The sequence below is a fragment of the Centroberyx affinis genome, unplaced genomic scaffold (assembly GCF_046629955.1).
Source record: "Centroberyx affinis isolate AG114_WGS23_722 - 3 ecotype Tasmania unplaced genomic scaffold, CSIRO-AGI_Caff_v1 ptg000229l_1, whole genome shotgun sequence".
In the NCBI taxonomy this organism is placed as follows: Eukaryota; Metazoa; Chordata; class Actinopteri; order Beryciformes; family Berycidae; genus Centroberyx; species Centroberyx affinis.
In genome coordinates this window covers 176,035-190,417 of record NW_027278916.1, presented here as the reverse complement: position 1 = coordinate 190,417, position 14,383 = coordinate 176,035, and the positions used below count along the sequence as shown (strand labels likewise).

The following is a 14,383-nucleotide window of genomic DNA, read 5'->3' as shown; positions in this document are numbered from 1 at the left end:
GGGGTGGTGGTGTGGGGGTATGTGTGTGATAACTGCTCTCATTTTCACTTCCATAGTCTAACCGCCCTTGAACTCATCTGGTCTTTGCGGGCACCAGATAACTCCTATCTGCGGAAGTGTTAATTGGGCTTTCAGAATGAAGTGGGCATATTAAAGTAGTCTGGGGGCTAGCTGGCATACCAGACCAAAGCCTCTGGAAATCACATGCGATTCAAGCCGACCTTCAGCTAATATGCAGCCTTAAGGCACATCTAAAGCTGAGCTGGATTAGCGCTGCCTACATAGGTGGAGCAAATAAAACAAACATTGTTATTGGTCAGGAAAACATATTTCTGAGACAGACTGAGACAATAATTCACAGGAGCCAGAAGTTGTGGTACACAAATTTATTTCAACATATATTAACATTTTGTTTATTCTTCTGTGTTAAAGACACAATACATACAGTATTTACATTAGGCTATACAACTATACCTGCTGGCAGAAAAACAGCTTGTTGGATCAGGACAGAACTGGGTAAAGGGAAGGCTACTCTCTAGAGCTTAAATAAAAATTTATATAATCTGACACCTCGTCATTAAATTTGACAATTCCTGTCATAACAGTCCATGACAAACAACATTGCACTTATGACAACTGATAGCAGTGTAATGATGCCGATGGCCGTGATGTCTGGCAAAGCCACCGCTGCTCACATCAAGACACTGTTCCACTTGTCAAGTGGAGGGCTACACATGCAGTAATGCTATGCACACTTTCTATCACTTTAGGTCTATCTAATCTAACCCTGTCTTTATCTAGGATGTAGATTCTACATTATTGCACAGACAGAATAGTAGGACGTAAGGCAGGGCTAATTCACATTCCATTACAACCTACTGGGGGATTACTTCTTCACAAATCCTATCAGGCAGCCAACCACCAGCATCTCAGCATACAGTACATCCCTTTGATGAGACTTCAGTCCCAATCTTGTCGCCCTTGGAGAGCGGTAACACACAAGAGGAACAGTGGCAACAGACAAGGACACCGACTGTGACCATCAGGTCTTAGTTTCGGGGCTGATAAACGAGACTTTGGACTGTGCTCTGGCAGAGACAACAGAGGAAAACCTGTATCTGCAGAAATGTGTGATCTAATATAATAATAATAATAATACCGCTGAGCAGTTGCCATGAGAAGCTCTAGTTGATGGGACGGGGTTGGTGACCGGCTCTTTTATTTGGGTTGTGCACCACAAGCATTCATCAATTAGACTTCATGTTCGGAGAGAAGAGGACAGGAGCTAACGGCTGAACCAGAGGAGCACCGGCTCTGTCACTATAGCGACAGAGCTGATGGACTGTCATGAGAGGAGCGGGGAAATAAACAAAAAGAAGGACAAGCACACAGACACACACACACACACACACACACCTGGCTGACATAACAGTAACATGATTCAACCGAGGAAAATGATGGTAATGAGCCCTAGCCAATGAGGCATTCACGCTGAACACACTGCTTTTTCAGAGGCTTACGTAATTATCCGTAGCTCTTCAGAAGCCAAAACCCGAGCGGAGCGCTGGTCAGGATCAATCATTTCCCCACAGAATGGCAAAGACTGACACAGAGGTCACTTCTCCAGACGATGCACAGCTGGTCTCTGCTATTCAAGTGGAAAATATGGATGAATTGACAGACAGCTGGAGGGATTAAATTTTAAAGGTGAGCATAGGTGGCGAGCGGGAACATATGGGGTTCTGAGCGCTAGGTGTGTATTTTGTATCTCGAAAATCAAATTTAGTGATGTTGCAGAGTGGATTTGTATGCCGTTGTCACCTGAAAAGCAGCGCTCGGCTCTGTAGATCTTTGCAGCTTGAACTGATTGAATTATATTGACAGAAGACAGAGAGGGCTGTACTTATTGACGACCAGGAAGCACCATTGATTGGATACAGGTAATGGATGTTGCTCATGATAAGGTTATGATGACAGGAGAAGGGAGGGGTGAGTGAAACCTATTCATCAATCTGAGTGTCATACCTGGGTCAGGGAACCAAACTCAAAGAAAACAGCAGCTGCTACCATATTATACATTGTGACAGGCTCTATATCACATTTCCATATACCTTTGTCATTTTGATATACTATACATTTTGTCATATTTTGTTGCTACATACAGTGCGTTGCCCCAGCAAAAACTGTAAAACCCCCATAACCCCTTTCCCTGTTGTAGAAAATTAGTACAGCTACATGGTTGAACTACCTGATATTACAGTACACTCCTGGACATATCAAATTATTTACAGTATAAAGTAGGTGTTTCCGCTAAGATGTCTCTTCCTTTACAAAAAATCTTGTGCTTTAGCAAGTCAAACACACACATACACACCCGTACACACACAGCAGGTAGAAAATAAACAATAAAAACACATTCCATCTCCTCCTCCTCCTCCGCGCTTGCCACCTTTTCCACTCAGAAAATGTACAATCCCTGTATTCTGCTGCGTAACATCGGATCCCAAGGAACTGAACGTCATTGAGACCAGTTCATGTGTTGTTCATGAGCCAGGAAGTCAGCTTTGACCGTCCACTTAAAGTCAGTGTGAGACAGGAAGAGACCAGCTGAAATGTCCTGAGATGATGCCTATCGCCGAGAATCTGTCTCAGTCTAGACACGCAGAAGAACATACATCTTATACAAACTGCTACATTAGGGTTTCACATTTTTCTTCACATTTTTTTGTTTTTGTTTTTACATTTGAGCCACTTTCTCTTGAAACAGTCTATGACCCTAAGATCACTGGCCTCTGACTGGCAGGTTGCCTGCAGAGCGTCACCTGACCAGCTGGAGATCGGGCCTCCCCAGGGGTTTATATTTTGAGATAACGAAAAGCTGAAGTAAAGAGAGGTGGAGTGATGAGTGAGAAAAGAGAGTGTTAGTTCTTCATAGAGTATCTAATTTTAGAATCATTAGCACCACTACAGTGTATGGGCAAGAAACACAAAATGGCTGAACGGCAGGAGTTTCTGAGAGAAGCAACATCAGTGGATTCTTAAACGCTGTCCGGCCCCTCAGCTTGGGAAGCAGTCTTTGGTCACAAATCCAAACCTAAAAGGCGTGTGCTAGTGATAAGCTGTCCAGCAGTGTGTGCCATTGATTGATGATGTCCATTTTCAGAGCCGTGGATGCAATCCTGAGCTTCTCTTTCCTGTTTTAAATACCTCACCTTTTTCACCGGAGTCTCTCTGGCAGTCATTAACACCTCTTCACAGCTAGTTATGACTGTGAAAAGCCCTCCAGACTCCAGTGCTCACGCCGGTGTGATCACACACAGATCTCGATGGCAGTGGCCATTACCATCTGGCTTTTGTTCTTGTCTCGGCCGGGAGAGTGGTGCTGCCCGGCCTCCTCTCTGGGAGAGAGCGGGTCGGACAGGACGCTACGCTTGAGCGGCGCCGGGCGCAGGCAGGACGTGCCCGGAGGGGTGGAGGGCTCCGGGTGTCTGTGGGATGAGCGTGATGAAGAGGAGGAGGAGGATGTGCAACTGCCGGTACACACTCCTGAGCTTGACCTCTCACCTCTCTTGGCCCGGCAGGACGCTCGCCGCCGGAGCTCGCTGACCAGCTCGTACTTGACGAAGCAGAAGACGTCCTTGACTCCGCAGCGTTTCTCCGGCTCTGCAGCCAGCAGCCTCTGAAACATGCGCAAGGCATCGTCGGTGAAGCGGCGCCACTGGGACGGGTAAGTGCCGACAGGACAGCCCGCTTTCTGCCAGCGCCGGAACTCCTCGTAGAAGGCATCGGCTGGCAGCGCCGCCTCCCAGGGGAAGTTGCCCGTCAGCATGCAGAAGACCAGCACGCCGAACGCCCACACGTCCAGACTGGTGGTGACCAGGAAACCCTCGGCCCGGCTGGCGCGGCACACCTCCGGCGCCGTGTACGGGATGGTGCCGCTCACCCGCTTCACCCGGCAGCCCACGCGCCGGGTCATGCCGAAGTCGGCCAGCTTGACGCGGCGGCACTCGCGGTCGAAGAGGAGGACGTTCTCAGGCTTCACGTCCCGGTGCACCAGGCTCTTACTGTGCATGAAGTCCAAGGCCAAGCCCAGTTGTTGCATGCAGCGCTTGACCATTTCCTCCGGCAGACCCACCTGGAGGGGGAGAAGGGGGAAAAGAGAGAGAGAGAGAGAGAGAGAGAGAGAGAGAGAGAGAGAGAGAGAGGGAGAAGCCCTTGATTAATGCAGTATAAGGGAGATACACTGTAGAGAAGGGAGGTGCAACTACAGGAAGCGATATGAGCAGAAGAGAGATTCACAGGAAGTGGGTTGCAGTCTGGCTGCAGCGAGTACCGGTTAAAAAGAATAGGTGATAGATATATTAAGTGGGGGAATGAAGGTGCAGAGGGAAAAGCGTGACACATAAAAAGGGAAAAATGGAACAAAAGAGTCTCAATTTTAAATTCCATTGCACCCATTTTTAATGAGCCTTTAGAAGAAACTTGAAGTCAAGCATTCCCAGCACATCAACCGGAATGCACTAAAACAAAGTGAGAGCTCCGCGCAGTAAGAAAACCGGGACTAAGACAAGGCTCCAATCCCGGGGGAGCTTATTAAAACCGCAGTGTCGGAACGCGGCGGCTGATTGGCGAAGCTCCGGCTGAGTGAGGGTGGTGATTGGTGGAAGCGGGTATGATAGCGTTACCTGGGGGGGGATGATGTCGAAGAGGTCCCCGGCGGGGGCATATTCTTGTCCAAACACGTAGCTGTCCTCCGTCTCAAAAAGAACGTCCAGGACTTTGATGATGAAGGGGCTGCAGCTAAGCGAGCCTGTTAGACTGTATTCCCGCAGGAAACTCTTGAGCTTCGTCTTGTTCTTGGTAACAAACTTCAGTGCCATTTTAGTGCCTAAAAAAGTACCAGAAACACACATAAAGCACGCACACATACACATACACAAAGGCTGCATACATTTAATCCTTCTCTGGTGTATTACTATATCACTAAGCCTGCATATCAGGTAAATATTGCTGACACTATTGAGGGCAGCAGTAGTGATTATTATATTACCCAAATCACTCCTGGTATTATTTTAAAATAGCTGACAGCTCTTAAATTGAATTTGGAAGGGAAGTGTTATCTGATACTGTAAGGGAGTGGGGAGATTTCCTGCCACCCAACCCCGTCTTTGAAGCAGCTGCTATGTTCATTCACACAAACCTGCATGTATCAATGAATGCATCTCACCCCCACCCCCTGTCACACACACACACACACACACACACACGCACGCACGCACACACACACACCCACAAACTCTCACACTCCAGCTGTTCACAATCACAGCTGCAGATATACAGAGCCTCTTCAGAGTGCTAACACGACACTTTTAATCTCTGGTGCCCTCTCAGCCTCGCACTCTGCACGGCTTTACAATGCACTCTAAGTTATATTGCTTTCTTACAGCGTTTCAAACTGAGCCAGCTCTCCAGCCGTTACTTTCTTATAACCGAGGATTATACTGTAGACCTAAAAAAACATTCTTAACAAAGCCTTTTTACTGTGATGAAATTAATTTCTCACTGCGGTGCCTTGAGACTCGGTAATATAATACGATGATCTGCCTTAACTGGTTATCCTGACCTGAAAAGCATGCTGCAACATTGTGGGATTTAAGCTCTCAACAGCTATGAATCATCTGATTTCAAAAATTGCTGTTTTTTTTAAAGATTATTTTTGGCATTTCTGCTGTTGACAGTAGAGAGAGACAGGAAAGACGGAGAGAGAGAGGGTGATGAGATGCGACAAAGGTCCTGAGCCAGATTTGAACGCAGGACGGCACAGTTTCATGGTATGCATCTGCCAACTGAGCCACCAGGACGCCCCAAATTACCCTTCACCTTGCTGTGAACTTTTCACATCGCGCCCCCACTCACCCTGGGTTCGGTGTGCCACCAGATCCACCTTGCCGTAGGTGCCCTTGCCCAGCTCGCGGATGTGCTCGTAGTGTTTGGCAACATCCGCTGCGGAAAGGGAGGTGATGGCCAGGGCCTGCATGTCCTCCACAGGCACGCCTCCGCAGTAGCCCATCTTGGACGTGGGGGAGCCGCCGCCGCTGCCCGCCCGGCCCGGCCCCGACGGAGAAAGAGACAGGCTCGCCTTGACACTATGGGGCAGACTGAGCGGGAGAGGAAGAACAGGAGATTAGCACTTGAATGATGATTTTTTGATGATTAGAATGATGTTTTGCTGTGCTGCAAAGATGTCAAGGTTATGGGACTCTGTGTTCTGTTGTGTATTTTTGTGTGTGTATGTGTACATGTATGTGTTTACGGATGAATGCTCTTGTGTGTTTGTGTACATATTTGTGCAAGTGTGCATATGTCAGTGTCTGCACAGCATCTCCCAAAGGGTGACTCAATCAGACAGGCTTCAACAGACATCATTTCCATACAATCAACGCAGGGCAGGCATCAGCAGGGGATGTGTTTTCAGTAAATGTATTGGACTTCCTGTCCCTCTAGATCACTTTAGCCAGCTTTCAGATATGGCTGCCGGAGTGGCTGGCTTCAGACAGCACTTACTGGCAGACAGCTACGGGAAAATCAATATGACCAGGTAGGAGGTTTGACGAATGGAAAGAGCTGACAGGTTTGAGGTGTGTACGTGCTGGTAAGGCATGTCACAGATTATCTGTGAGCGCTCATACTGAAAAATACCATACATATGCATTTCCATACAATCGATAGTGTGACGTTAGAAAGGGGATTACTTAGTTTCGCCTGGTAAACACATTTGGCCGGTACAGTGGTTGCTCTGAGTACTTCAATCAAATTGCTGAAGCTGAAAAAGTTGCAACAGAAAAGTTATTGCTGATTTTGTGAAGTGCCAAGTTTGAAATGGGTCAAACTGACCCTAGGAGGGAAAAAATATAATTGTTGTAGTTGCAAGCCGAAGATGGAGTCAGTCACACTAAATGTATTTGACTGACGGCTAATTTAAATCAGAAATGTGTGACTGTGCATGTGAGGTTTTGTTATAGTGAGTGCTTGTACATACAATTGGACCTTTTGATAAGATGAAGTCGATCTCACCCACAAATGTAATGATCTTATCCACGGTCTCTGTCTCTCTTCCAAAACACCTCCCCCTACATACAGAATCACATAACACAAACAAATGCAATCATGCACACACACACACACATACAGAATCACCCACACACTCATACGCACATAACCAGCACAAACAATTTCACTGATGGCCCTTTCTCTCCTTTCTCTTCCTTCCCAGACGTTGCTGCTCTTTGTTCTTCTCTCCTCTGAGCCAATTAAGATTCCTCAGTAACTCTGGTTTATAACACATTCAACTACCTGAACTAGAGCTTCACCAAAGCTCCATGGTGGATTCTAGGATATTCAATCCATTGTGTCAGCTGTTGTTTTTTACTTTGAAAATCTTGTTCAATAGAGCCACACAGTGTTCCATATCACGAAAGATGAAAGTATTGCATTAACACCTTATGAAAACTTGCATGGAACAAGAAGTTTTCGTTCCGCATTAAGAATGCGTTAACTGGGTACAAGGTGTTAGAGATTCTTCAGCTATCCGGCATGATAAATATAGCAGGATGAAACTAAAATAGGACGCGACCATTTGCAGCCTTGTTTTCTTGGCTCATCACTCTTTGTTAAAAAAAACTGCAAATAGAAAAGCGCCCTGTGTACTGTATATATATATTTCCCCAGATCACACTCACTTCTTGATTTTATCATAAGCATGAAGATGGTTATATAAGAGGCGATGAATATTGTAGCCTACTCATGCTGAGTGTGCCCACTGTATACAGCCTACAGCGAGTCAACACAAATGCTGATCGTTATCCAGAGCAGTTTGTGGTGCAGGTTTGGTGATTAAACATTTAAACACCACAGACAGACTGGGAGCAGATTTCCTCTGACCACCCACCCAGCCTGCCCCCATGGCCTCCATCAGTCAGAACGAAGCAGGACGAGGGAGCGTTTGTTTACTGGCACTCCTTCAGCTCTGGCAGGCTGTGCGCGCACTCGGCTCCACCGGCAGAATGCGCAGCACTCCAGCACGGAGCTTAATCACATTACTCAGCTCCCACAAAGACAAAAGCATCCCCCCCCCCCAACCCCCCCATCCCTCCATCCCTCCCCACCCAAACGCAGGATGCTTTGCGCTCATTTCCTTTGCAGAACTGGATTAAGAGTCCTGAAATGTGATGAGCGGTCGGGAGACGGTGCTCTCCGCAGCTGCGATGACGCTGTAAATGTGAGGCAGAAACTTCAGCGGAGGGCCTTGTGGGTGTGCAGATGAAGTTATGCGTGTTCTGGGAGAGGTTGTGTGAGTGTGCGTGTGTGTGTGTGTGTGTGTGTGTGTGTGTGTATGTGTGTGAGGGAGGGTGGGGAGTAGCAAGGGGTGGCTGGCTGGTGTATGAATCCCACAGTGACACTCTATCAAAGGCCCTTTGTATTCCTATCTCTTAGAGGGAGCAGCTGTGAGCCTCCACACGACTCAGCATTTGTGTTCCACCGTAGCCACATTCCCCACTGAGCTCCCATACTGCCCTCTGCTCCTCTCCTGTCCTCTGAGCCGGCTAAAGACAAGGTAGCACCAACACTGTCCACATAAAAATGAAGATTTGCCTTGCAATACATTCTAATGTCTCTGGGTTTTTCCAGCCAGTCCCACCCACTCATCCTAAATCATCTGTAAGCATTTTATAAATGGATCCCTGGACCGCGCGCTGCCGGTTCCAATACCTTTTTTAATGTCGTCGTGGGAAAAACTCGCAACTCCAATTTTGGTGATTTTCATGTTTAAACTCTAATTGAAGGATTACATGGTCTTCTGTGGGTTGAGAAAATTCTGCGACCCCTCTGGCTTCTGAAACCATTTCAAAACACAGTGGATAAACTCAAAAATGCACAGTGGTCAATCTGAAAGCTGTTTTTCTTAATTCCTGAAAAGCTGACATGTGGGAGATATAAGGTTTTTACCCAGAAGCAACAATATGTATTCCAGCCACTAGGGCTGAAAGATACTGACAAAAAATCGAATTGCGTTTGACAGAATATTGCAATTGTAATTTAAACTGCCAACTGGTTTTTCTTGTCATAATTTCTTTAGAACCTTAAAATTATTTAAAGAAAAGTGATTTTATTCAAATAAAAATAGATGTCAGTGTGCAGGATTTAGTTGGTTTTGTTCAGAAATCCATTTTGGATGCAACTCTTTCTTAAGCAACTAATTGCAGCCTCTGCGATTTGGAAATTGCTGAGGTTCATATTGTGATTTCAAATTTTTTTTTATTAATTGTTCAGCTCTACCAGCCACTAATTTCCCCTTAAATACAGATTGAAGCTATTCTCCAGTCAGCAACTGCTCAAACAGAGACGAGTGCATTCACATTACAACCCCTCTTAAAATCCAGGCTGACCCCAAAAAGGCAAAACATCAACTTTTACGTCCTAAAACCCACAGAACCGCAGTCTGGGAACCAGTTGCAGCTGGCTCCACGTGTAACCAACACGAGATAAAGCTGGAGGAGCCAGCTGACCTTTCTTCAATAAAGTCTTGGCTGGAGATGAGAACAGAGATGAACCCTGCGAAACCACTGGCAACCGTCCCTCTTGTCTCAGTCCTGTCTCCTCACAGCCTCTGGGTTTGCTCTCGCTGTGCCTCATCCGGTGTATTCCTAGCCTCTGAACTTTGAGGCTTGTACTTGTGAGTACATCTCTTATTGTGGACTTAAGGCCGCAAGTTGTTTTGGCCTTTCACTTTTCTCACAAACAAGTCTCATAGCTCCATTTTTCCCTGATATTCTCAGAGCTGCACTGCATTTACGACTCTATTCAAATCATTTGAGTACCTACTCAGCCCGACACAAGGATGCAACAATAACGAGGCTATTTGATCATACAAGAGTAATTGGAGTGAAATTAGCATTGCATTACCATGGAAACCATTTTTTACTGAGAACTGAATGCAGAGAGGTAGCCTTCAAGTGGACAAATCGTATCTATTGCACTGTGATATGAATCTCATCTGGCCTAATAATTGTGTATATATTCAATGGGTTATCTGCCCTCTTAATGCAAACTACGTGAATAATGTGATTGCAGTGGACTGTGACGCGTTCATCAAGACTTTGACAAGCTGAGGTTTGAACATGAATACAGATACACATATAGGAAACGAGTTTACATGTGGGAAAGATGCAGATTTTGAGCGTTAGATTTGGATGTTGCACCTTCATACTCGACTTGTAATGAAACAGCAGCATTTTCATGTTATTCTACATCAAAAATATGTTTATGGTGTGTGGGGGGGTGGAGGGGGGATCGGACTCAGCAGCTTTACACAAGTGTTTGCCCTCTTTAGTGCTGAGGAGGTCCAACCTTCCTTCCTCCGCTCCTCTTTCCCTCTTCTCTGTTCTTGAGAAATGTAAACAAGAGACTAATGAAAGAAATAAATAGATTGCAGGGTCTGCCTCATGTCTGTACCTCTCTCCACCACTAATGGACTAGCTGCTCTGCCCTCGGCAGAAGAGTCATTATCGGTGAAGACTGATCTCCTGTGTCCAATTTACCGTCAAAATGCCCCACGTGCCTCGCCTCTGGGTCACATTAAAAACAATAGGTGAAATACGTTGTGACTGATATGGTTTCTCTCACTCTCTGTCTTAAAAAGAGAACACCTGCATGCATGTATAAACACACAGACAGTATGTCTATCTGCCTGTCTGTCTGTCTTTCTCCTTGTTGTCACAGTATGTACAGGACAGGTAGGGTAAAAAAACAAATCAGTTTACTCCCAAACCCTCTAAAACTCGATCACAAGCCTCCTGACGATGGTCAGTTGCACTCAGGATACTCAGTTGCCCACCCAGCCGTAAACAACTGAATCATCTACCTTCACGGCACAGAATATCAGAGCAAGGGAGTTAGTGGACTTAGTGCCCCTGTCAACACACAGCCGAGGAAACCTCCCACTGCGCGGTGATAGGTGGAGCGCTGGCCCAGGCCACGGACACTCATTTTGATAAATCACCCTCTCTCAGCTGTGCCTGGCACCCCAGAGAGGAGGATCCCTGCTGGGGCTGAGTGCCGTGTAACCGTCCCCGACTCGCCTCGCCTCGCCTCTCCCTTCCCATCATCCCTCTCTCTCTGCCACACTCTCCCGTGGAGCTACCGCCTGCTGAAAAGTCCTGGCAGATGTGCTGTCAGTCCTTGGCCCCCTGCTGGGACGACCCACGACACACGACGGGATAACCCAAGGTTAAAAGCCCATAGAGGATCCGAACTCAATCGCTGAGAGTGGAGCTTAGATGTTGGTAGTGACACCACTGTTCCCAGGACAGTATGCTGACCACCACTGACCTTCCAACAGAAAATAAAGAAATAAAGCCTGACCAAAGAGCACAAAGAAAACACACAGAATCAACCCAAAACCTGCTAAAACCCTAACCCTAACAAAAAAGGAATTGGAGAATCAGTTTCTATTATAGTTTAGGATTAGGGCTGAGTACTGAAGTGCAACTGAGTGTAAATGCCAATCATAATCATTGTCACCATCAACCTCATTGCAATCACGCACTCCAAAGCACTCAACGGTGAAATATCACTGCAATAAGCTGCCCAGGGAACATACTGTACTTCACACCCACCCTATCACAATCCAGCAGCCTCGGGTTCCAGCAGGGAAGCTTCATATGATGAGAGAGAGAGGGAGAGAGAAAGAGAGAAGAGAGAGAGAGAGAGAGAGAGAGAGAGAGAGAGAGAGAGAGAGAGAGAGAGAGAGAGAGAGAGAGAGAGAGAGAGAGAGAGAGAGAGAGAGAGAGAGAGCAGTATTGGGGAAATCCAATGAGACTGAACCAAACCATTCCGCCTTAAGCCTTCAGTAACGCACACAACACAAGAGACTGCATCCCTTTGATGTCAAATACATGGGGAAGAAGCGTGACTCCTTGGATATATACGCTGGGGCTAAAGGAGGAGGTAAAATGGGGGTCTAATAAGGGGTGTGGCTGAGTGATGTCACAGCACCACTAAGGAGGAAAAATCAGCCATATTTGTGGCCGTTTTGCCTTCCACTATGAAGCGAAGCTATAACCAAATTGTGATATGGGACCATGACTGTAAGATCGTCCATCCTGCTCATACAGAACAGCCACCAGCTACGGCTCAATGCCCTGATGGTGATTGCTGAGACTGCTGAGCCAGGAGCTGCAATCAAATCCTCTTCCATCCAATCCCAACCTCTACCTCTCTGTCTCTCTCTCTCTCTCACTCTCTCTCTCTCATCAACCTGAGCATAACTTAACCTATCACAAGAGTGTGTCACCCTGTATAACAGCCACAAGGTCTCTCCTGTGCAGGTTGCCTTGTTTCAGTGGTAGACAGCTTGTGTGTGTGTGTGTTTATGTGCATGACTGCTCTGTAAAATGAATGCCTATTTCCTTAACAGGACGTCTTCTGCCATAGCGTATGCAATGTTTTTAATAATACACAGTGATTTTTTCTCTGGTATTTGGGTGAAACTGGATACCTATACTAGAATTTTTGCCCATAATAAATAAGAAGACTATTGTTCTGTGAGTGCCGGTGTTCTGTTTGTTTTGCCTATACTATAATTCATTCCTAAATGTTCAGATAGGATAAAACAATGGCAGCATATGTCTGAAGTTGTAAATGTAGTGTTGAGATAAAATAAGTCACATTACACAGCACAGGTAGAGTAACTTTGACTCTGAATTTCCCATGGATTTCGGATTAATTCCTTTAAAAAAACACATAGCTTACATAGTGCTGCCACTGCAAAGGTCAAAGCCATTACTGTTGGTTCTTGTCAGGCAATAAAATGTTTGTGACAAAGCAAATCCATCTGTGCGGCCATCGTTGTGTTTCATTTAGAGTCCATTACCAGCCTCCAGGCTTTTGCTGACTGCTTTTATAGGGTTTGCTCAATCAAGTCAGCCACTCATTTGAATGCATTAGAGGGCATTAACGATGAGATATTACCTGTCTGCCCAGGACAAAACATAAAAGAGCCATTTAAAGTGGAGCGCCCTGGGTGAACTCTGTCGATCCACTACAGACTGAATCACAAATGCAGTATCAGACATAACAAATAGGTGCAGGCATTATGGATAATGTGGCTGCAAAAAAAACAAATTTCATGGCAGCTCCACCGTCAATATTGGTTAGTTATTTATAATGGTAAATAAAGTGAGAATAATGGTGTTGGGTGGTATATGCCTTTTAACTTTGAGGCTTTGATATCAGACAGTGGGCTACATTTCCACTCAAAGATAAATTGATTATTCATGAGCTTTTGCATGTATAAATACTGTCCATTTTAGAGTGTACGGGTGAAAGTTCAGATAATACAAAGTTACTCATTTCCACTGATTCACCTCACAGCGCTGCCTGCGAGTGATCAAAGGAGAGATATCAGCATATTTTGATATTATGTGCTTCCGAATTAAGAGTGAAAACAATTCCGCTACTATTGGGAAACAATTGAACAAAGATTTAATATGAAAAACCAACGCATTTAGGCGATTTTTTTTCATATTCAAGCAAAAAACAATTGTTCCCCGGGTGCAGCTGAATTCTTTTCCTTCCTTTGGCTATTTTTGATTGCGACATTTTTTTTTACCCATTACAATTAACTCTCAGGTAGCCTAAATGTAGGCGAGTTACAGGCCTGTTGAGTAAGCTTGCCCTGCTATCACCTCGGCCCAGAGGTTCGTTTTTCGGCGTCCAAATGGAATATGTTGCGGTGTGACCCAGTTTGAGGCACCTTAGGATGTTTCTCTGGGTGTTATTCGCTCACCTGCTGGCGACCTGTCTCTCTCCTCCATGGTCCTGCATCCGCACGGCGAGCAGAGCTGCTGCGCTCTGCTGAGAACCGGCTGGTCCACCCGGGTCTGCAGGCGAGGGGATGGATGTCTGCTCCTCTTTTAAATGATGACTGAATCGGTTCGTTTTAAAGTCTGGATAGTACAAAAACTGACCAGTTCCTTCAAAAAAATAAAATAAAAAAATGAAACCCCCGCTTGCAGCAATGTGTTGTTATTTTAGAGCTGGCAAAGCTTGGATGAGGTCCGTCGTTGTGTTTTGCTTGCTGTCTTCCCAAGAGGATTCTTGGCTAATTTCAGAAGACGCTCCTCAGTTTGTGACTTCTTAAATCACAACACCTGAGTCCTCTCCACCCATCTGATGCTGGGTGCTGTGATGCCTCAGTGATGAGCACACAGACTGGGATCCCTCTCCGTCTCAGCCTGCCCAGCAGCGGGAGGAGGCTGCGTGTTTATCTTTCGCTCCTCTAGTGGTCCGCATGACCCAATTCAGCAGCGCGCAGCGAGAGGCA

The 14,383-nt window shown here is 46.0% G+C and overlaps 1 protein-coding gene across 1 annotated transcript; it reads right to left on the bottom strand.

Annotated features, from left to right (window-relative positions):
* Window positions 1–3,310: 3,310 nt before the first annotated feature.
* On the bottom strand, window positions 3,311–13,884 carry sbk1 (SH3 domain binding kinase 1). Its single transcript, XM_071542526.1, has 4 exons — window positions 13,847–13,884; window positions 5,917–6,158; window positions 4,686–4,888; window positions 3,311–4,135 (listed from the first exon to the last, which is right to left on the bottom strand). The coding sequence occupies exons 1-4, from the start codon at window positions 13,882–13,884 to the stop codon at window positions 3,311–3,313; spliced, it is 1,308 nt and encodes a 435-aa protein (XP_071398627.1).
* Between the last annotated feature and the right edge of the window lie 499 nt (window positions 13,885–14,383).

Coding starts and splice junctions, on each gene's coding strand:
- sbk1 (XM_071542526.1), bottom strand. CDS start 13,884: ATGCAGGACCATGGAGGAGAGAGACAGGTCGCCAGCAG. Junction 6,159..13,846: donor GAGAGACAGGTCGCCAGCAG/GTGAGCGAATAA, acceptor TCTCCCGCTCAG/TCTGCCCCATAGTGTCAAGG. Junction 4,889..5,916: donor GGTGGCACACCGAACCCAGG/GTGAGTGGGGGC, acceptor GTACTTTTTTAG/GCACTAAAATGGCACTGAAG.